Genomic DNA, 23,961 nt, shown 5'->3' with positions numbered 1-23,961 from the left:
TTCACTCTTTACTATTGATAATAAAACACTTCACAGCTTAACAGCCCAGTGAGTTATGATACCTGAAGTGGAAACTGTTGTCTTTGAGAACTTCCCTTGATACAGGTTTTAAAACAAAAAAGCATCTGCCAACTGCCTGCCAGGGACAACATTTGGAGCCTACCTTCTCAGCCAGTGCCATGAGATCAGCCACGTGTGCTCACTTGCCTGGGGTTCTAGCATGTACTACATAGGTGGTGGGGTGGCTTAAAGACAACACTTAGAGCGTAAAGCAAAGACTGTAAGACACATAAGGATAAAACGTTGTGTTTGGGCCAGGTAGCTCCTGCCCTAAAGAAAGCCAATTGAGTTGACCCTTTACTTTTACAGAAATTCCTATGTAGCAGATTTACTTATAGACACGTAGTTACGATAACTCCTCTCTACATGAAAGTTTCTCTCACATGACCAGAAACAACTCTATCTTCAGTCCTAGAAAAGTTACATAAATAAACAACTAAGACATTTATTTTCTGACGAGTTATTTTTGAGAATTTATTTGGCCAGAATCTCTGTCTCTGTATTGCCTCTTTTGTTAAGAACAGCTAAGGCTGCATAGATGTTTTTAGATTCTGGAGCTTTACATGTGAACTGTTATTTTCATTGACTTATGTCACGTGATTATTAACAAAGCACTACTGATGCAATGCTCCTTCTTCAAGAGGCCACTAAAAGCACTTTATACAACACAAAAAGAGGCACACCCTCCCCACCCGCCACCTGCCGCCCAGTGCCCACTGATCATCCAGTGAGGCTTTGTGGTAGAGTAAGCAGGGCACAAACACAGAGATAACCCAAATTACAGAAAAGCAAGGAGAAGAAATTCTGTACCTGTCTCAGATTTGTTCATGACCTGCTTAGCTTAAAATTCTCATTGTGAGGGGCTGGCCAAATGATGGAATTAAATAGGACCATCTTGTATTTACTTTTCTGCTTTGATTTCTTGAAATAATGACAGGCATTAAGAAGTCATTTTTGCAGGAGCTTCAATTTAAGCGATGTTATGAATGATATTTCAATTATGTTTTGTTAGTGCCGATTCCTAGCACTTGACTGTCTTCACCTTTGAGAACTGCGTAGCAGTCTGCTTTCTGAATAGTTCCTGGTGAAAAAAAATGACATTTAGCAAATCAATTCTATTAAATAATTAATTGCATGTACTTTCTTTTAAGTCTTTTCAGAGCAGCTTTGTGTACACTAAAATGCCTTCTTATTTTCGTAAATCATGTATTCAGGAAACAAACAGGCTATTCTCTAATACTGTTCTCAAAGCATGCTGCATATTTTTATCATGAATATTATGTTTTAGTTGTGTGGCTATTATATTGATTTGACAGTTAAAATGCTTAATTTCTTTTAAAAATATTTGAAAGCACATTTTTTCATTTCATATCATTTCCTCTCTACATGTAATTATAAGTTGTTATGTTTTTGTAACAGTATATCCTATTTTCTTGAAGAAAATAGTGCTTTTGGCTTTGAATGCATTGTAGTGGCTCCTTTTGTACGGGGTGTCCGATTCTGAGATTCCTTTTCTATGTCACTTGTCTCTTCCGTAATCCCAGCTGCAGCCAGTAAATACTTGGCTGTGACTTGCAGACTGTAAGCCAGTGCTCTGCTCTACTTTTTCCACTAGATTCAAGTTCTGCTTCCCTTAAGTGAGTTCTTGAAGATAAATTTAACGGTTGGCATTTTGGGCTCTTGCTAGAAAGTATAAAAAATCAGGGCCAACTACTGAATGCTATTTTAAGGTCATAGTGTTTTTCTTGTGGAAAATATGGATGTCAGTAGAGCTCACAATGGAGAAAATGCCAAATTTTCATGATTCTCTAATTCTGCATTTATGTGCATATTTCAGATTCTTTAAAATTATCTCATATATGCAATGTCAAATCATCTTCAAGAATGACAGATTTCATGTTCAAGCCTCTCTGTAACAATGACTGCCACTATAGACAATCCTGTCTATAGTATGTCTACATGGAGTGTTTGTGTTGAATGATTACCTGTTCATTTACTCAATTAACTTTAATAGTGTGTAAAATGGTGATAAATATGTATGTAGCCACATGCTTAGAGATGCTCCAGCACTCTTAATTCTTGCACTGAAGAAGTGTTTGTGGAATAATGGGATATTTTTTCACCCTGTTAAAATCAGGCATTAAATCAAGCTGCCTAAGAGGAGCTCTGTTTGAGTTTGTAAGAAGTCTAAATCTTATAAATATTAAAAAATAAATTCTAGCCAGGCATAGTGGTTCACATCTGTAATCCCAGCACTTTGGGAGGCTCAGACTGGAGGATGGCTTGAGGCCAGGGATTTGACACCAGCCTGGGCAACAAATGAAACTGTCTGTACAAAAATTAAAAAGTTAGCTGGTGTGGTGAGGTACACCTGCAGCCTCCCCTGCTCTGGAGGCTAAGACAGGAGGAGCACTGGAGCCCAGGAGGGTGAGGGTACAGTGAGCTATGACTGAGCCAAGTGAATTCCAGCCCGGACAACACTCAGTATCTATAAATGGATAAACGCATAAATGCTTGCATGCTTACATACATGCATACATTCATTCTGGAGTTTTAAGTTTCAAACAGACATAATTCTATTAGACCATCCTTTAATAGAGGCCTGAGTAAACCTACTTCAGTATAGTTGTAGTTAACATCTTAATTACTTGGAATCAAATAGATGTTCCCTTAGGGCTGGAAAACAAACAACAAAGAAGTCTCCCTACAAAGTTGCTCTTGTTAGGGATCTTATCCCTTAGGGATAAGGCTGGAGACTAAAAGACAGTCTGCTTTGACTTTCAGACTCATCACATTAATTGCATAACTTTAGCTCCTTGATCTCGTTAGTTTTTCTGTCCTTGAATGGTGCTTATCTCCTGGACTATGAATATGTCATCCTACTGCTAGTCTCATCACAGGCACAATCACAATTGGTAGAGTTTAATCAATGGAGGTGAATATACTTAGAATGAATTTCTAAATAAAGTCACCACCATAGTGGAATTCTTTGACAGCCCCCTTGAAGGAATATGTCATCTTTCCCCCTACAGTCCCTGAGTCCTGGAGATTTGGGAAGCCCAGTGTCAGTGAGTCAAAAGAATCAACATTTAGGTGGAGACTGTGGGACAGCCTACTTTTTGCAGGAAGATTTCTGTGTTGGATGTCTTTGAATTTTAATCATGCCTGCTCTAATGACCCTTGTCTATAGGATTGTCTCAGTTTTCTGTAGCATGAACGTTGTTGGCTACTTGAATTTCTCCAGTTTTAGACGGTACTCTTACGTTGTGTCATACAACATGAATTAGACCTGAGATTGCCAGGAAACAAAAATACTGGGAAGAATGAAAAGTTTGATTATCCTTTAAGTCTAAGAATTAGAACAAATGTATTTGCTCTGAAGACAAAGGAGCAGTATATTATATTTATTTCTACCCTTGAATTTACAGTGTGTTTTTGAGTCATTTGACAGAGATGAACAACTTATTTTGGTTTTAAAACAATGAAAAACTATTTTCTAGCAGATCTCACAAGGTATGCTCTAGTTTGAGGTTTGGTTTATTGCAAAATGTTTTCAGGATAAAGATAATGTAAATCTTCCCTTCTTTCTTTTGTTCTTAGTAATTAAAGGATTCCTGTGTATTAGTATCAAATTAGTTTTGTGATAAAGGGCAAAACATTTATAGGCATTTACTCACCTTCATTCTCCAAACCTGGCCAACTGACAGCTTTGAAAGGACCAAACAGACGCATTTAATTTTTTTTTAACCCAACACAAGCTTAAAACTAGAAATTGCACTTCAGTTTGGGTGACAGAGCAACACTCTGTTTCTAAAAAGAAAAAGAAATAATAATAGAAATCAATGATAATATTTTTTTGTTGCTTTCTTGCCCCAATTTGAGAATTTGCCTGAAACTGTTAGACGTAAAGAAGACAGAATTTAAGAAATTACATACTTTATTATCAGATTTGAAAGATTTTTTTCTTTTCAGAATTTTGAGTCATTTCAATTTAATTTCATTAGCTAAAAATTTACATTTTTATTGTCTGAATACCAGAATCTGGCTCTAATACCAGTATTGGCAAGAGACGTACTCTATTAGGTTTGCATTTTGACTGTTAGGTTTAATGAGCTTTCACTTCCTGAAATACTCTTCAGTGGGTTAAACATTTTCATAGCCAGCTCCTGTCAAGATGAGTTTTTGTTGTTTTTTTTTTTTTTAAGCAGAATGCAAAAATCAAATGACTAGAAGCATCAGATGAATCCTATAGCTTTTAAAGGACTGATGAAGTGCGTTCCTGTTTGGATCATTTGAACTTCTCTGAGTGATGAGATAGCTGTCCTCTTCCTTCAGGCTGCACAAAGTTTGTGGGTTTAGTATTTTTAGCTCAAGAGCTGTCTAGACAATAGACAAGATGAATAGTGTTTAATAATTCGTAATAGCTATGCTGGAGTACAGCATTCGACTCTCTTCCCCAGGTATCATAGCAGTGACGGCATGTTCTAGCTGGAAAGAACGTGGGCTTCGGAGAGACAGATCTTGTTTAAATCCTGGTTTCAGGTTTTACACAACCTACCTTACAGAAGGTAATTGTGAGGAATAGCAAGAATAACATAGTGAGGGCCTAGCATACAACAGAGGCTCCGCTCCAGTAATGATTCTCCCATCATTGCTTTGTAAAGCCTTGGTAGATTCCTCATTATTTATGTGTAATCAGAGCAGGCGACAATTTTGGTAATTCTTTTACCTGGAGGGTGATTCCAAAATGGTTGAATGTGTCATAGGCAGTATTTAATGCATTTTCACTAGACTTCATTCATTTCCTAGAGGGTGAAACTAAGGTTTTCTGAGTCACAGAAAGATCTGACAAAGATTTCTGGAGACTTTGCTGACATCTTGCCCAACAAGCAGGAATGACAAACCCTAAATCATCTGCAGAAGGCATCAGTGGGATACCTGTCCAGCCAGCTTCTCGTCGAGGCTCTGTCTGCCCTGTTCTCTCTGCTGCGTGAGGGTGCAGCTGTGGCTTAGGAGGTCACCAGGGGCAGAACAGCTTCAAAGCCGTGCTCCCTCCTGGCTCCCCCTCCACCTCCCCACCATCCTTGCCTGAGGGGTCCTCACCTCAGATTCTTGTCCACATCTGTGAGAGGTTCGCCCTGTCCTAGACTGTGTTTTTGTGTGTGTTTTCTCATTTTGTTTCTGCTTCGTTGGTTTGTTTTACGTTTCTGTCTAGAGTCTCCGAACATAATAGCCAGTTTGTTTCTGAGAAAGTTCACCCTGACCCGCTCTCCTCCCCCAAATCTTCAAGGCTCCTGCATCTCAGCCCATTGTCAGTCAGGCCATTGGTGTTACTTTGTCAATAAACTGTGTGACTTCCCTTTCTATTTCAGTTTCAAGGAGAAGCTGGGGCCAGCAGGCCCAGGAGTATCAAGAACAAAAGCAACGGTCCTCCAGTAAAGATGGCCATCAAGGCAGCAAATCTAGTGACTCCGGGGAAGAAGCAGAAAAAGAGTTTATTTTTGTGTAAAGCTCAGCCATGCAGAAGGCTTCCTGTGCGGGTTGCTTTGGTAGCCGTCAGAGAGGAACAAGGGCAGCACCTCTTCTTCCCAGGCATTCTCTCGGTGCTTTATTCTCTTGTTTTTTCTTCTTTTTTCTTTATTTCTCCCCCTACCCTTATCCCCTGCCTTTTTTTTTTGTATAGAAACAAATCCATTTTTGATCATCAAAGCACATTTCTTTGGTCTTCCTCCAACCCTTGACATGTGATTTCTAAACATTCCTTCATATGCCTTTAATGAAAGCCAGCAATTATCCCATGGGCCCTACTTGAATTTCTCTGAGGCAGCTACAGATTGCCCTGCAAGATGAGTTTTTGGAGATAAATGAAATAACTGGACACACACTCACACAAGTAACACCACAGCAGACCACGGGGTACTGCTGAGTGTACCTGTGTCGAATCCACACAGGACTCCATATAGAAATTTATTCTTGATGTATGCAATTGCACATTGTAATGATATTAACAGAGCACACTAATAATTTGTATAAATTATATATATTAGATCTCGGGTACGGTTTTTACGTTCTCCCGTGGGAAACTTCTTCCTGGTGTGGAACTGTACATTTAAAGCTTGGTTGGTGACCTTTGCATCAACGCGCACAGCTCGACGAGCACAGCTGAGAGCAGAGTGAGAAAGGCCCACGGCTGATTTTACCATGTGCCCAGATTAATGTATATAGTTGATTGGAATGAGGTTTTATGAATATTCATGTTTTTGAAGGCCTTTAATTTCTGTCTGCATATTAGCTTTTAATGTGTGATTTTAAGAGAGAATACTTTGACACCTGTAAAAATCAAAATACTACTCTTTATAAGACATTTCACAAATATTCACTTACATTACAGGCTGGAAGTATTTTATTCATATGTATATTTATACCAATAAAATGATTTTACAAGTGGAATTTGGACCTTCTCCAGTTACATTTTTAGTTTGGACTAGCTTAGGGTGGTGAACTTTGGTTTTCTTTCCAAAATCCAAAATAATCAAACTTCTCAGATCACCAGTCTGGGAACCATTGCCTTCAAAATAAAGAACTTACTAATGCCACTGCCTGTTTTCATCTCTGGGAAAAATGATAAAATGTACCGGAAGAACATAGAATTATGAGTTTGTTGCAGATCCCGTTGCCATTAGTAAGGGTCTTATGAGGGGTGCAAGTATGCAGAGAAAGATGGTTTGAAGAGTTTCAGGCAGTGGTTCTTGGAAAGAATAATAATGGAAGGTGGGTTGGCATGGCATGGCTGTGTCCCTCACCATCTGTCTCCACCTGGGTTCCTGGCATATGAGTAAGTGCCCATAATGTATACTGGATGGTTTGCTGCCTTTGCATGACCTTGTGAGGGCAGAAAGACGCAGGGTTGGTTCCACCAGCTGTAGCTCTGCTGTCATCAGTGCTGATGGGAACAAGCACCCTCATGGCTGCCACACTGGGAGAAGCATCAGAAGACAAAGATGGGCACGACGCCTCCATGAGCTAAAGGCTGTGAGGAAACAGACCCATAACCCAACCAGAAACAACGCAGTATGACGGAACCATACTCATTACAAACAGTGTGGGAAGGGGGTTACGTCTGCCTGTGCTGCTCAGGAACCTCAGAGCAGGCAATGTTTATGCAAGGCCTTGAAGTCGTACCTTGATAAGTACAGTAACTGTGTCTGATTCTTGGTCATACCCCCTGTAAATGTATGATGTGACCCATATTAGATGATAGAGAATAATAGGAAGATACAGAAAGTGCTCACAGAGCAGTCAAAGTCACATTCACTGTGACCGGTTTGTGGTAAAAGGCACACGTGCTGCTGGTCAGGACCTCTCTCTGGGTTTCAGCGTAACAACTATTCTCAGACAGTCGAAAGAAGCCCGGATAGTGAACAGCCTTGGTGCTTTACTATGTAGTTGGATCCTGACTCTATGCAGTAGAAGCCATTGCATTTTTTAAAGCAATAATGTAATCAGAGCTAAGATGTATAGAGAGAAACCCTGTAGATTAGGGCCAGGCATTCAGTGAAGTGGCTGAGCAAGGATCCTTAATCATTCTCCCTCTGCTTGTGGTGGTCAAGAAGTGCCCACTCAGATGCTCCTTCAAGAGAACTTGGCTATGAGGAGCCTGTGAGGGCCAACCACGGGTAACAGGATCCAGCCGCCATACCTCAGACCCTCTCCACTGGTCAGGTTGTGGCTGGGCCACACGCACTCCCTGGCTTCTCCCCGCCAACCCTAGGACATTTGGTTCCCTAGGGCTGCCCAACACAGGACTCTGCTCTAGTGCCCTCCTGCGGCCTGGCTAAGGCTTTCTCAGGGCTGCACCAAAGCTCTCCCTACCCACATCTCCTTTCCTCATTCCCCATCTTCTTTTACAGGTGATCAGCCTGAATGTGGTTTGAAGGCAGTCCCTGCTACGGTGGCCCACTTTAATCCTTCACAGCCATTTCCCCCCGTAAATAAGTATTCTGCGTTCTAATTCCATCTTGGCACATGCTTCTTGGAGAGTCTGGACTGACACACATCTCCGTATTCTGTCAGCCATCAATCAAGAATATATGCACTTTGGGAAGTCAAGGTTGGTGGATGAACTTTGAGGTCGGGGGTTAGAGACCAGCCTGGCCAACAGGGTAAAACCCCATCTCTACAAAACTACCAAAATTAGTTGGTCATGGTGGTGGGCACCTGTAACCCTAGCTGCTTGGGAGGCTGAGGCAGGAGACTCACTTGAACCTGGGAGGGGGAGGTTGCAATGAACTGAGATCATGCCACTGCATGCCAGCCTGGGCAACAAAGACTTCGTCTAAAAATAAAAGCATAAAGCAGCTTTACCATGTACATCTTCTGAGCTGGTGGCTAGCAGATCTTTCCTCAAAATGTGTGGGCTTTTGTGTTTGTGTTGTGAATATATTAGAATTTGTGACATGTCCCTAAAAGAAAGATGCCCTTAAGGCAGAGTGTACTAACTAACTTCTCGAGGTCCTTTGGGATTTTGACACAACAAACACCACTTTGATTCCTGTTACCCTTGTAAAGTGGCAGTAGAAGTGAAGAGAGCCATGCCTGCCTCCAGGAATCCGGCGAAGCTAAGTGCTGGAGCAGCAGTGGAGCCTGTCTGGAGCCGTGGCTCCCAGAGAACCCGCTTGGACTAGCCAGATGAGCCAGGCTGCTCCTGGAGCAAGGGTAGGAGCCTCCCAGAAAAGCCCTAGAATACTAAACCACAGATACTCTTTTCTTTGTGCCATGTGTAAGACTTAAGAATGAGAAGGATTTTGTAATTCACCTCTCGGATATACTAAGCAGGGGCCGCATAGTCTAGGTACTGTTTGATCCCTTATTCTGGGGATGCATTCACCATGCGGCTTTTGAGCATGCTGACTTAACGAATTTTATTTTTACTTAACATTGGTCAGTTTGGGTCTACTAGCAAGGGACCCAGCTGGCCAGCAGTTGGTGGGGCATGTGTCAAGTGTTGGCGAGAACTCAGTTGTAATTAAAAATTGGCCAGAAGAGGACAGCGGACACGTGGTTCAATTTGGAAGGGACAGACAACTCACAGTGGGTAAGACATTCTCATGACTTCCCTGCCCCGTGTCGGCTCATTTCCTCAGGTGACCCAGCTCCCTTTGTTAGCTATTCACTTTAACACTGCATCTGCAAAACAGCAGATCCAGAGAAGGGAAACAGTTTTGGTTTGGTTTGGTTTGGTTTTTGTTTGTGCAGAGAAGAAAGAAATGGATGACAACAGGAAATCTCAGTAGGCAGGACAACCCTGATTTTCACCTGAGACATTATACTTGTTCTCAGTCCCAAGTGTGAAAATCCTAAATTGAGGTGTCCTTGAAAGGCTATTTCTGTTGAACACTTTTTGACTTGCTAGGTTGAAAGCACCGCCCCGGTGTGGCCCTGCAGTCAAAACCACGTGGCCTTGATTCATTCTCAGTCTGTCTTTGCCTTTTCCGTCAGAGCAAGAACAGGGACCAATGCCTTCAATAGCTGTAGGCTCTAATGCTGGCCTTCATTTCTACTCTCTTTAAAAGGTGCTGTGAAGACAGTGCAGGCGTCCCCAAACTTTTTACACAGGGGGCCAGTTCACTGTCTCTCGGACCGTTGGAGGGCCGCTACATACTGTGCTCCTCTCACTGAGCACCAATGAAAGAGGTGCCCCTTCCTGAAGTGCGGCGGGGGGCCGGATAAATGGCCTCAGGGGGCCGCACGAGGCCTGCGGGGCCGTAGTTTCGGGACGCCTGCAGTAGGGGTTTCCTAGATGCTCACTGTTTTCTCTGCCATGTTTAGGGTCCTGCTCTTCCTGAATTATTCCAACTAAAACCCTACCTTCCTAAATTCTTTAGCCCAGAACCCTACCCCTTGGCCAAACTGCTGAAAACCAGAGCCAGGAGGCAAAGTAGTGAACACAAGAGCAATGGAAGGAAGGTAATGTTTTCTCTCCCTCATTCTGGCGTTTGATATTTTTTTTGTCTTTCCTGAGTTTTGACTGAATGAAACAAAACTGTAACTAAAAACCATGCTTTGAGGCAGCCTGGTCTGTCCCCCCCGTTGATGGTATAGGCTGGGCAAACTGTGCTCGGTACACCACGTCATTTTAACATCCCAGCCTTCTGTGACTCTTGGCTCTTACACATGACAGGTCACAACGCTGAGAACAGGAAAAGGCTCCGCTCAGTGAAACAGGCCATAATTTAACCTGCTGGGGCTATAATCAAGGTGAGTTAAGAGGTATGCAGTGTTTGCATCACATACAGACGTGGGAGAATGGGGGGATTCAGCTTCTCTGCAAACAGTTATCATGGGCCCAAAGCCAAAGTGGTCTGCCTGGGTTTTGAAGTGTTGATCACTGTCTAAATCACTGAGCCTCAAAATGTAGGATAACGCATTTGAGACCTGCCGCTTGCCTCTCAAGATTTCTTAGTCTGAGGTCAGATTGCATATTATTTCGTAATCACAGCTGAAATTTGTAGCTTCCTTTCCTTTTTAGGGAAATTTATAATAAAGATTAAGTGTCTAAGCCACACTTGAAAATCTGTCTCATGAAGAAACTCTCCCTAGTTAGAGATTTCTTGAAATGAGTAGAAACAAAATGTGTTTTCTCCAAGGACACTGTCCTTACTGTTATTGCGCAGTGGCACGTTTGAATAGGACCAGAGTAATCCATACACACTTTCCAATTACAGTTTGTATTAGGTGTAACTCACAGTGAAGCCACCACTTACGCTGGGTATACACAGCTTGGGTGTGGGGCCTGTTTGATGCCTCCACACCCAAACCACTACTTGCAGGATTGCAGGATTAGGCACAAGTTTGCACCACCACTCCCACCCCCACCCCGTGACATATGGTGGTCGTGAGGTCTCTTCTAACAGTAAGAGCATTGTCAGGGTGGGTGGAGGCCGCTTCAGGTTGCCTATCATGGGATCACAGTGGCCTGGATGCAGAAAACCCACTGCTGGGAAGATGTGCTTGACCTTCTAGACGTTGCATCCCTGCCGAGAATTCAGAAATGAACTGCACGGGCATTCTTCCATGCAGGAGCGTCCTTCCCCACGGCAGTGAGGACATGGGAGGTGTCCGTGTGGGCAGAAGCTCATCTTGGGGACATTCCTAGATTGTTCCCAAAGGGTCAACAGGTCTCCCATGCTCTTCCCTCACATCCTCAGAGGAGTGGGGAGAAGAGACAGACTGCTTTCCACTTACTGAAAGCAAAGAATGTAAGTGGACGTTTGACCCTTTGGCCTGACCAGTCCTCACTGAAGCCTGTCCCCTCTGTGATCCAGTGGTTTTGAGGTTGGCTCATCATGCACCCTCACCTTTCCCCAGGTGACCTTCCTCCCTTCCAACGCTACAATTCCCACCTTTGCATGATGTTTCCCACGTCTTTTGCTTTAGTTCCCTCTCGTTACAGCATCATTAGGGTGACTCATGGGCCTCAGAAATTCTGTATGTAATACGGATTCTTCATGAGCATATGGTGGCCATACGCCATGCCTAGAAATGAGATGATTCAATTCTGTGACACCTGGACAGATCTCTCACTGGAGAAAGAGGACCAGAACCCCCCTGCCTTTCCCTTGCTACAGGGCAGAGACAGATTTTTTCCAAAGGGCACGTAGCTCGTTTGCTCTTACCGCATCCCAGGCACCTTGATAGAGCCTTCTTTGCCTGTAAGGTGTGAGGGAAGCAGGGACCATTTGCAAGTACGAATATGATTTGCTGGCTGAAACCACTGCTGGGCACTCCTAGCTGAAGCCAGCACTACTGTGGCTCAGGCACACTCAGCAGAGGAGACCAGTTCCTCCACCTGCTACTGATTTTCAAAGCTCTAGACCAGGCGTCCCCAAACTTTTTACACAGGGGTCCAGTTCACTGTCCCTCAGACTGTTGGAGGGCCACCACATACTGTGCTCCTCTCACTGAGCACCAGTGAAAGAGGTGACCCTTCCTGAAGTGCGGCAGGGGGCCGGATAAATGGCCTCAGGGGGCCGCATGCAGCCCGCGGGCCGTAGTTTGGGGACGCCTGCTCTAGACAGAGTGCGTATCCTGCATGCCGTGGGTTGGGGAGAATGCCGGGCATCTGTCTGTGAGCTTGAATTGTGGGGGAAAAAAAAAATGGCTTCTTTATCTTCATTAGCCTCCTTTGCAATTCAGAATTTCTTTCAGTTATTAGCATGTCCAACTATAATAGTATTAACGGTGCCTGGGACAATGTAAATCATAAGCATTTTTAGATCCGTTTACAACCACTGCAGATATTGTGATACATTCTCCCATTCCCCACTGCCTCAGAATGATGTACTTAGAAGGCTACATTGTGTTATTTAAAGAATTCATAAAGCAGTGCGTTAACTTCTAAATCAAACTTTGTTTTAACATAGGCTAACTGTATCTCAACATTATTAGTTTCCTCTATAATGTCCTATAGTCTACATCATTTGTATGAAATACTTACTATGAGAAAGAGTCCTGAGACCTCATCAGACTACCAGAGAAATGATGGTCCAAGCAAGGACAGAAACCAGCCCGACCACCCCGGTCCTAGCAGGGCTGGACAGGAGTACTTTTTGGAAATGAACTGGAAAAGGTTGTTCTTGTGGATATGCATTTCTTTCTCATCTTCCAAGCTGTCTCCTATCCTCCTGTACCATATGAGCTCATGAGGATTTTCTTTAATTGGTCTTAAAAATGCATAAAAATTAAGTTAATACCTATGAGGAGAAAATGATTACAAAGTTGAAACAGGATCTGAAACTACACTGCCAGCATCGACTTCCTGGCTGGTTGGGAGGGAGTGAAGCAGGCTCAGCTACGTGCGCCTTCAGCCCGTGTTCACACTCAGGGAGAGAGATGGCTTTCCTCCACCACGGTGAATGGTTACATGACTTTGTCTTCCAAGACAGGAACTAGGAAGTTGTTTTAAATGTAGGTTTTCTTAGTATTTAGGTATGGTGAGGTCGACACATCAAGAGACAACTACTATTGAAAAGATGAGGCCGGGTGCGGTGGCTCACGCCTATAATCCCAGCACTTTGGGAGGTCGAGGTGGGCAGATCACCTGAGGTCAGGAGTTCGAGATCAGCCTGACCAACATGGAGAAACCTCATCTCTACTAAAAATACAAAATTAGCAAGGTGTAGTGGCACATGCCTATAATCCCAGCTACTGAGGAGGCTGAGGCAGGCGAATCGCTTGAACCCGGGAGGTGAAGGTTTCAGTGAGCCAGGACTGTGCCATTGCACTCCAGCCTGGTCAACAAGAGCAAAACTCTGTCTCAAAAAAAAAAAAAAAAAAAAAAAAAAAAAAAAAAAAAATCTCCAGTTCCTCACAGTTCCCAAGAAAACAGGGCACACCATAACATGCAGGGCCACATGGAGAAGCACCAGGTTTGGTCAGGAGGCAGCGGGAGGTGGAGGGAAATGTGGGCAAACGCTCTTACTGTGTTTCCCATGAGAAAGAATGAGTGAGGTCAGGTAAGCAGGCTTAGGATTGGCTTGTGTGAATATCAGGACTCAGGGTAGAGCAACTGTCCTGAGCTGTCTATTACCTGGCCTTGGGGTGTTTACGGTGGGAAATAGTAGCCTGGAGTGTGAGAGCCCACTTCCACTTAAAGGAGGTTGTGAGGTGGGGAGACGATGGATTGGTTAGTTTGCATATGAAAGGCACCCTTCCAGGTGTTTCCTACACTGCCTCTGAGAAGTGGCTAGCCCTGAGAGAGACAGTCCCTTTAGTGTCAGCAAAGCCCCAAGATGCAGAATTACAGAAAATTGACCCATCGTGGTGGCTCACACCTGTAAATCCCAGCACTTCGGGAGGCCAAGGCAGGCCAGATCACTTGAGACCAGGAGTGCGAGACCAGCCTGGCCAATATGGCTAATACAAAAATGAGCCAGGCACAGTGGCGCATACCTGTAATCCCTGATAATGGGGAGGCTGAGGCACAAGCGTTTGCTTGAACCCGGGAGCCAGAGGTTGCAGTGAGCTGAGATCACACCACTGCACTACAGAGGCAACAGAGTAAGACTGTCTCAGTAATAATAATAATAATTACAGAAAATCAAAAGGTGCAATTAATACAGAGGCCACCTAGCATTCCTGGCTGAAGGGATGGTGCATTGTGCAGAGAATGTGTGCCCTTGCCGCCTCTTAGGTGAATAAGTTAATATTCGTTAGTAGAGACCTGAGCCGTGACAAAAGCAGGATCTGCAGAGCCTCACGTTCAGATGGAAACAGGTCTCGCGAGCATCTCTCCAGCACCTGGCCTCTTCCTGCTCTCCATCACACCACTTGCCTCCCGCGGGTGGAAAAGCAGCTCAGCTTTCCTGGCTTTTTGGGTCCCAGGTGCCTCTGAGGCCAGAGCAGAGGGTTAGAAACCAACACCCTGGAGTGACTTAGGGCCTGAGGGCAACCTTACGGTCCAGAAGTGGCCGGTCCAAAGAAGACTGGGGGTGACTGTGTTTGGCCTGTCCAAGAAGGAAAAGCAATGGACTCGCTCTTGTGGCTACAGGAGCGCCCACTCTGGGGTGTCGCTGTGCAAATGCCTTGTTCTGAATAGGCCTTGCAAATGGCTCTAACCTTCTAATAAGTTAAAAAAGAAATCAGTGTCACTAATGAGTTTAATTGAAACAGGAGGGAGAGATTTTTAAAAGTTCTGGGGGCATGAACATGTTAATTAGATTGATTATTCCTGAAAAAGGCAAAAGGAAGAAACTTCCTCTCACTAAATCTAATTTCATTTAATTGAACTATGGGAAGAAGTTAGCTCTCCAGTCACTGGCAAAAGGCAAGCAAAGCAAGACCCTGAGGTTAGTGAGGGGCTGTCAGCGCAGCCCGGACGCCTGGGGCTGCCTGTTGTTAGCATTAACGTGTAGGGAGCCCTGTGGCAGCAGCTGACACAAGCTGAGCTGGAAAGCCCACGTGTGGTTTGAGCTCTGTGCACGTTTTACACTAGCACGCTGCTTTGGAGATGCCAGGTGTTCAAGCTACAAGGAGCAAGGCTGAGTGTCCACCCGTGCTGAGATTTCCCCTTTGACGGTGGAAGACTGTGGCCATTGTTACTATGACAAGATGTGCTGCGGATTAAGGGGGAGGAAGACTGTGTGCCTTATTGTCTCGTTCCCTTCTCTGGAGAAGCCCAAAGAACCACACAATACATCTGAAGATTGAAGGGGCAGCCATCATTCAATCACAGCCTTGGACGTTGCATGTCTGTGACCCAATCTGTTTCCACGATTCCCTCAGGCATGGTTCCATTGAATATGGCTTTGGAGCGTATTCCCTCTCTCTATACCTGACTCCTGAGAATATCTCAAATATCAAATCAAGCTTCTTGCCGGTTACGGTTTCTCATTTTGTTAGCTTGTTCAGTATTTGTTGAGCACCTGTTATGTGACAGGAAATGGCCTGAGTGTTCATCTCCGAAGACCAACTCCCCATCCTTTCGCTCTTGGAGTTTGGTTAATGGAGCTGAGGGAACATAACTAGTGAATGACATAGTTTCACACATGCTCTGCACAGCAAGGGACTGGGCCGTGACTGGGACAACTATTTGTTTATGAAAGGGCTTTTCTTTTCCACATTACTGTTTTATAGTAACTTATGCTCTTCAATTGTGTGGACACACGATGCAACACTCAGATCTCCCTTTAGGAATAACGGATTGGTAAACTCAGCTGCCACTGGCAGACGACTTCAGCTGTCAGCTCCCTGAAGGAATTGCCTTGGCTGAGAGCCAGCAAGGTCACACGCCTGGCATCTCATCTAATACCTGATCAATGCATAAACATGAAAGTCCAGCCCCTCACCTCAGTTCAGAACAGCTGTGAAAAATCACACCATCTTCAGAACTCAGGGAGGCTGAGGCCTCCGTGGGGACAGCGTCACAGCTCAACTTGCCCTTTGCCCAACCCTAGCTCCTTCCTTTCCTTCCCACCCACAGTTGTTAATTCCAAGAGCACCCCCAACAACCCTCTTGCACGCCGGTCTCCAACTCAGAGCTAGCTTTCTGGTGAACCCATCCTGTGAAAACTGAAAAAAAAAAAAAAAAAAAAAAAAAAAAATTTAAAGAGGTTCAAATTTATGTTGAACTTACCACAGGAGACATGTATATTTCATATTCAGCATCCATTGAATTGGCTTCACTAAGGCTCTGCAAACTCACGGTACACCCCAGGATGTGGCACTGGGGAACCCGAGGAACCTGCTCTTCTTATTCAGCCTCGTTTCCTTTTTTTTTTTCTTTTGAGATGGAGTCTTGCTCTGTCACCAAGGCTGGAGTGCAGTGGCAAAATCTCTGCTCACTGCAACCTCTGCCTCCTGGGTTCACACAATTCTCCTTCCTCAGCCTCCTGAGTAGCTGGAACTACAGGCACATGTCACCACGCCCTAATTTTTTTTTTCTTTGTATATTTAATAGAGACGGGGTTTCACCACGTTAGCCAGGATGGTCTCAATCTCCTGACTTCATGATTCACCCACCCCAGCCTCCTAAAGTGCTGGGATTACAGTCGTGAGCACTGCGCCCAGCTGCCTATTGACATTTCCTGGCCTGAGTCAGGGTGCACTTTTTGGAGAAAGTCTTCTCCTGAAGCGTCCTTGGTGAGCAAACATTTTCCATTCGCAGAAGCTGCATAGGTTAGATTCTGGAAACATCCAGGAGTTTCCTTTCACCTCCTCACTGCTGCTGCCATCTCTGACACTCTCTAAGAGGTGGGCGGTGTTCTCTCCATTAAATGTTAGCAAATATTTACAGAGTGTCTGCTATATGCCAAACACCAGCCTATGAACCTCTCTTCTCCCTAGAAATCACACCTGATCCCACATTATCAGAGACCTGTCCAACCAGGTAGTGGACTTTACAAAAAGGTACAGATGAGACTAGGAGGAAATTCAGGAGTCTGTCAAAAGTTTGGTCAAGCAAAGAATCTGTCAGAATCCAGCTGCTATGCTATGAGAATCCCAGGTGAGCCATCTGGAGGAAACTGGGCCATCTTGCTGGAAAGCTCCAGCTGAGCTGGCTGACAGACAGCACCACCTGCCAGCCAGGTGAGAGAGGCCTTTCTTCCAAGGCCATTTAGGCCCCATCAAAATGATGCCACAAACAGCAGCAATAAGCCTCCCCTGCTGAGTCTGGGCCAAATTACAGCCTTGTGAGCAAGTAAATGACTGCTGTTCTCTATGCGATGTCATCCAGCAATCAATAATGGAAGAGAACATTATGTAGAAGTTGCGGTTCAGATGAAGAGATGGGACATAACACGATTGCCAGGTTTCTTTTGGGCCAACTGTGAGGCGGAGACCAGGCAGCTTTGTTGGAAGGGAGCCACAGTGGAACAGAGAGCACGGTGTTGAGGAGGAAAATATCTGGCAATAAGGAGCCAAATTAGTTTTAAGTCATCCTGTAAGCAAGAAAAAAATTTCAGTGTTTGCTGTTTCGGAACAGGAAGTTGTATCATTTCAAGTAATTAACTTGGATCTGGTTCCTTTTTATTTGAAACTTCACTTGTATTACATGCTGTTTATTGTCGAAAAACCATTGAAAACATGTTACGTTAAACGAGAAGAATGTCTTTGCAGATAATTCGCTAATTAGTAAGTCATATGCACTATATCTGCTTCTCTTGGTTACTATTCCTTGAAACCCCATCTTCCATGCCACAAACTTCAGGTTCTCCATTTTCAGTTGGGTACCAGTTATCTGCTGCCAGCAACTGTCTCAGACTGGCCTTGAAAGGTGCCTGTCACTGGGTGGGCTATCAGTAAATATTTAGACAATCGAACCACATTGACCTCTTGAATAAATATAATGTGGTTTACCACTGTGCTAAGGGATTTCAGAAAGCCAGTATTTTTCTTACGGACCAGCTGGAAATAAACTGGCCATTTTAAATAGCTCTATAAACGGAGATCACTTGTGAGAAGGAGTTAACACCAACTTTGAAGTGCCCAACTACTGTCCTTAGAGACAGAATTATCCTGCGTCAGCCTCCCGAGTAGCTGAGATTACAGGTACCTGCCACCATGCCCAACTAATTTTTGAATTTTAGTAGAGATGGGTTTTCAACACGTTGGCCAGGCTGGTCTCAAAATTCTGACCTCAAGCAGTCCACCTGCCTTGGCCTCCGAAAGTGTTGGGATTACAGGCGTTAGCCACCGTGCCAGGCCTCTTTCTTTTTTTAAAGAAATCCTTGTCAACAGCTTTACTGAGGTAGAGTTTATATAAATAACATTCACCCACTTTAAATATGATTTGATGAATTTTAGTAAATTCATCTGTGCAAGCACCACCACCATCCAGTTTTTTTTTTGTTTTTTTTTTTTAACATTTCCATCACCCAAAAAGGTCCAACCTGCCTGTTTTTAGTCAGAAAAATAGATCTCTTTGATGTCTCTATGGGTCTCCTTTCGGTCTTTCGGTCTGTAGAGTTTTGCCTTTTTTTTGGGGGGGGGGGGTAGAAATTTCATATGCTTTGTAATCATATAGTAGGTGTCTTTGTGTCTGGCTTCATGAAAAATACTTTTGCTGATTTTCTGCTACTTCTCTTATACTTGATCCCATCTGGTCATATTCACTGACAAATGTGGGAACATGGCCCCAGGCAGTATGGGAGTTGGAGATCAGAGTGAAGATCCTCAGTCTGCCCCTCTCTGCCCGTGAACCATGAGCAACTCACGGTTCTCTGCTCCATTTCCTTGCCAGGAGCGTTAGGGTCATCACACTTGCTCAGTCTAGAAAGAACTCAAATTCAAAAGATCCGTCAGGTGTTCCCACAACAGGTGATACAATACTGAAGTAGCTCCTTATCAATTTGTAATAGCCACTGTGAGGAACAGCTCAGGCCCCCTCCCCTACCAGCCCAGCAAACTCATCCTTCCCATCAGGACGCCTTAGACCTTTCTGTAATCTAGCCCCCCCGCCGCCAAAAAGGAGTAAAGCCTGGTACTGCAGGGGCCCGGGCCTGGGCGCCTCCCTTAGCCCCTGCCCTGTGGTTAGTGTCCTTTCTGATAGTTTAGTGCCCACACCATAGCCAATGTTAAGTATTAGGAATAGATCCTCTGTTTACAGGAGGCAGGAGGGGGGAATGAGAAGGTGGAGGGGAGGGGAATTTGGAGCTGGGGCTTTGAAAGAAGGGTCTAAAATCAGACTGGAACCAATATGCTAAAATGTATTCAGAAAAATACAAAGTCTTACATTTAGGTTTAAAAAAGGGAATATTTCTGTGATGCCATGGATAGAAATTTAAAAATAAAGAAAAAAAGAAGAAGGGCATATTAATAGAGTAGGGTGACCTGGGGATTCCGGCCAAGGGCAAGCTCTCTGTGAGCTCTCTAATATGGCAGAACATTTGCTAAGAGGTGAATAGCAGACCAGATATTTACTTACCTGAGCCACTTGGCCAGGGGCCTCCGAGCCCTCAGCTGGGCACCAGTGCATACATGGCTCTACATTCAGAGCATGGAAGGAAACTACTCAGCCTGTTCCAGGCTGCAAGTACACCTGAGCCTGGCCTCAATGGTGATGTAACAACTAAGTAGCACAGAGAATCTGCCCCCTCCTCTGTCTAATCAGACTGAGCTGGAGTAATGATCAAGGTCCCCAGAAGAAGGACCTAATGGCTAGAAACCCACTAGACTGTCCTGGGGACCACCTGGTGCTATTAAGAGACCTGTGTATGTTTAACTTAAGAAAGGGAAGAAGGCTGGGCACCGTGGCTCATGCCTGTAATCTCAGCACTTCGGGAGGCCGAGGTGGGTGGATCACTTGAGGTCGGGAGTTCGAGACCAGCCTGGAAAACATGGTGAAACCCTGTCTCTACTAAAAATTAAAAAAAAATAGCTGGGCATGGTGGCAGGCGCCTGTAATCCCAGCTACTTGAGAGGCTGAGACAGGAGAATTGTTTGAACCTGGGAGGTGGAGGTTGCAGTGAGCTGAGATCACACAATTGCTAAAGACAAAACAAAGGAGAAGAAAGTGACTTATAAAATTTGTTATGCATGCTTATGAAAGTATGTATAATCATGTATGCATAATTATAATGTATTAGTCTTGAAATTTTGGAGATATTATTATTATAGGCTGAAACATTTTCTGCAAACCTTTGAAGACTTGGATAAAGCCAGCTGGTGTTTTTCTGCCTGTTTTTGTATTCTGGCCGCATTGGCAGCTGATTAGATGGTGCCCACCCAGATTAAGGGTGGGTCTGCCTTTCCCAGACCACTGACTCAAATGTTAATCTCTTTTGGCAACACCCTCACAGACACATCCAGGATCAATACTTCGCATCCTTCAGTTCAATCAAGTTGACAGTATTAACTATCACACCAGTCCACTGAAGAAAAACTGAAAATGCTGGATAGACTATTTTCAAACTCATAAAAATACACTGATGCATGGACCATTTAGTAAAAGATACTAAGGGTCTTAGCTAAGTGAAAATAGACATGCAGAGAGGTAAGCGTAGGCTGAATCTAGTTTCTGCTTTGAAGATATTTAGCAAATGAGATTTGTCCTTCAAATTTCACAGCATCAAGAGAAAAAGCCTAAGGAAGAGTCCTATCAATGCTAGTGGAAATAATAAAACCCAAGTGACTTCATTAAAACATATCTATTCCAAACTGCAGTACAGATGGAAAGGAAAAATCATTTAACTTTTCTAAGAATTTCTAACCACAAGTTGATCCTCATACATGTTTGCTGCCTGCATTCATTCTAACTGGATGTTAAAACAAAACAAAAAAAAAAACCCTCAACCTATGAATTTAGTTTAAACTTGCCTTGGGCAGATAGTGCCCTAGACATCTGGAATAAGCAATTGCAAATCCTCTCTGGAGAAACTCACCTTCAGCCTAGGCTTTAAAGTGTTCCCATAGACAAAGCTCCAGGAATTATGAATGTATACCGGCAAAATTATGGAAATAACATAAGAAAATAAGTCACTGTGAGCTCTAGCGGGAATAACACACAGTAGAATCAGACTTCAGAGATGGGAAAAATAAACAGAATGTTCAATAATTAAATGTATTGGGTTTAAATCATTAAGAGATGGAAAATAGAGAAGAACAAGGAACGATGATACATAGTCAAATATATTTTAAAAAGAGCAAAGTATATAATGTTAAAAACTTAAATGATGACTTTAACAATTGTTTAAATACAGCTGCACTGAGCATTAGTGAATTAAAAGATGGATCATAAAATTTATGCAATATGCATAAACACAGTGGTGGAGAGTACTAATGGTAATAAAGAGGAGACTTAGAGTGAGAAAGACTAATCTGTGTCTTAATCCCAGGAGAAAAGCGGAGAGATGGTTAGGGGTGAGGGAAGGAGTGGAGAGAGAGAAATACTAAAGAGGAAATAGCTGAGACTTTTCTAGAGCTGATGAGAGAGATCAAATCACAGATTCAGGTAGCCCCATGAATCTTTTTTTTTTTTTTTTTTTTTAGACGGAGTTTCGCTCTTATTACCCAGGCTGGAGTGCAATGGCGCGATCTCGGCTCACCGCAACCTCCGCCTCCTGGGTTCAGGCAATTCTCCTGTCTCAGCCTCCTGAGTAGCTTGGATTACAGGCATATGCCACCATGCCCAGCTACTTTTTTTTGTATTTTTAGTAGAGACGGGGTTTCACCATGTTGACCAGGATGGTCTCGATCTCTTGACCTTGTGATCCACCCGCCTCGGCCTCCCAAAGTGCTGGGATTACAGGCTAGAGCCACCGCACCCGGCCAGCCCCATGAATCTTAAGCAGGATTAAAAACAAAAACAAAAACATCAACTCTGGACATACTGTACTGAAACCACACAACTCCAAAAGACAGAGGAAAATCCTTAAAGCAGCCAGAGCAAAACCACAGAAACCTACAAGGGAATTGCAGAAACAAACAGCCGACTTCTCAACAGCAGCAGAGGAATTCAGGAAGTCCTGAGGGAAAAATCATCTGGGAGTTCTGAGAGGAAATAGCTGTCACCATAAAAATCAGTATCTGGCAACATGATTTGTTGAGAGCAAAGGTGAAATAAAGACATTTTCAGACAAATGGTGACTTTCCCTCCACCAGGCCTCGTAGAAAGGGGATTTTAAAGGATGCACTTTAGTAAGAATAAGAGTAATCCCAGATGGAATTTCTGAAATGCAGGAAGAATTAGATGACCAAAAACAATGACAATTATATGGGAAAATCTAAACAAATATTACTAGATGAAAAAATAATGGTAATATTTTGTGAATTAAAAATACATTTGCGGCGGGGTGCAGTGACTCATGCCTGTAATCCCAGCACTTTGGGAGGCGGAGACGGGTGGATCGCAGATCAGGAATTCAAGACCAGCCTGGCCAAGATGGTGAAACCTCATCTCAACTAAAAATTAAAAAATTAGCTGGGCATGGCGGCACACACCTGTAATCCCAGCTATTTGGGAGGCTGAGACAGGAGAATCGCTTGAACCCCGGAGGCGGAGGTTGCAGTGAGCCGAGATTGCACCATTGTACTCCGGCCTGGGCAACAGAGTGAGACTCAGTCTCATAATAAATAAATAAATAAATAAACAAATATATAATAGCCTTAAAATACATGGTAACAATAGTATGTAACTTGGAATGGGATGGACAGTTCTAAAATATTCTGTGGTTTTAATGTTACGTGCAAGGGCTGTACATGTATTAATTTTTACTTTAAAAATCATGTATGCATATTGATAGCTTGAGGATCAAAAAAACTGAAACAGAAGATGAATGTATAATTTCCAAGCTAATAAGAAAAACTGAGAGTAAAAACTTTATCAGACAAAAAGCAGAGATGAAAGAAAAAATAAACATACAAAGGCAAGAAAAATAACATGAAAGATCCAAATATATCAGTAATTACGATAAGTAAAAATAGCTAAATATTCTATGGCCACAGACTAAAACATGCAAGATGATGAATGTAATGGATGAAAATGCTAGCTGAAGTAAACACTGTGAAAGAAAGCAGATGCACCTATAATAATATTAGATAAAATAAACTTCAATAGAGCAAAAAAAAAATTACGAGAGATAAAAGTCACTACACAATAATAAAAGGAATCTGTTCATCAAGAGCAGATAATTTTAGTCAATATTCACCTAGTCACATAGTCTCAAAATACATAAAACAAAAAAAAAATGAAAATAATGACAAGAAGAATCAGACAGATCCACCATCAGAATGGGAGACTTAAACATATCTCTTCATAATTTTTAAATCGAGCAGGCTAAAAATCAGTAAGGACATAGAAGTTTAAATAATGTAACTAACATATTGATGTGATGGACGTCCATACATAGAACACTACATCCCCAAATAGATAAATTCATGTATTTTTCAAGCACATATTAAAAAATTATGAATATTTACTTTATAAAGGGCCATAAAGCAATCCTCAACAAATTTCAAAAGATGGCTACTATAGAGCACATTTTCCACCTACAATGCAATTAGATTTAAAAGTGAATTACAAAAAAAAAAAAAATACATAAACAATGTGTATTTAGAATTTAGGAAACATTTTAACTTATGGACCAAGGGAAATCACAGTGGGATTCAGATATAAACCATAATTAAAACTCATAGGATGCCTCTTAAGCCTTACTTGGAGGGAAATCTATAGCTTTGAAATGATTATATTTTAAAAAGCTACAAATTAACAAGGACGTATATAACTAAGTTAAAATGAAATGGTTATTAATGTATCAACATTTTGTGAACAAAATTTACAAGCTATTTGGGAAATAAATAGAATCTCCTTATTCTGTGCAGACACCTAGATTTAGCTATGTCTACCATTAGTTTAGTAAGTGCTATGTATCAGACTTGGTGCTGAGGTAAAACATCTATGTAATT

At 43.0% G+C, this 23,961-nt stretch overlaps 1 protein-coding gene across 7 annotated transcripts in view; it reads left to right on the top strand.

Annotated features, from left to right (window-relative positions):
- CARMIL1 (capping protein regulator and myosin 1 linker 1) overlaps positions 1-6,510 on the top strand; it is a 354,136-nt gene extending 347,626 nt beyond the window's left edge. For 6 of the 7 annotated variants that reach the window (XM_010338003.3, XM_010338002.3, XM_010338001.3 and 3 more), the window contains one exon: positions 5,433-6,510. In XM_010338003.3, the coding sequence (XP_010336305.2) occupies positions 5,433-5,569 (137 nt within the window). In that variant the 3' untranslated portion in view covers positions 5,570-6,510. The remainder of the gene's footprint in view (positions 1-5,432) is intronic. The other variant, XM_074398538.1, reaches the window with a different exon arrangement.
- The last annotated feature ends 17,451 nt before the right edge of the window (positions 6,511-23,961 follow it).

Source organism: Saimiri boliviensis, chromosome 4 (genome assembly GCF_048565385.1).
Source record: "Saimiri boliviensis isolate mSaiBol1 chromosome 4, mSaiBol1.pri, whole genome shotgun sequence".
Classification (NCBI taxonomy): domain Eukaryota; kingdom Metazoa; phylum Chordata; class Mammalia; order Primates; family Cebidae; genus Saimiri; species Saimiri boliviensis.
The sequence above is the reverse complement of the archived record's forward strand: the minus strand, read 5'-3'. Positions and strand labels throughout refer to the sequence as shown.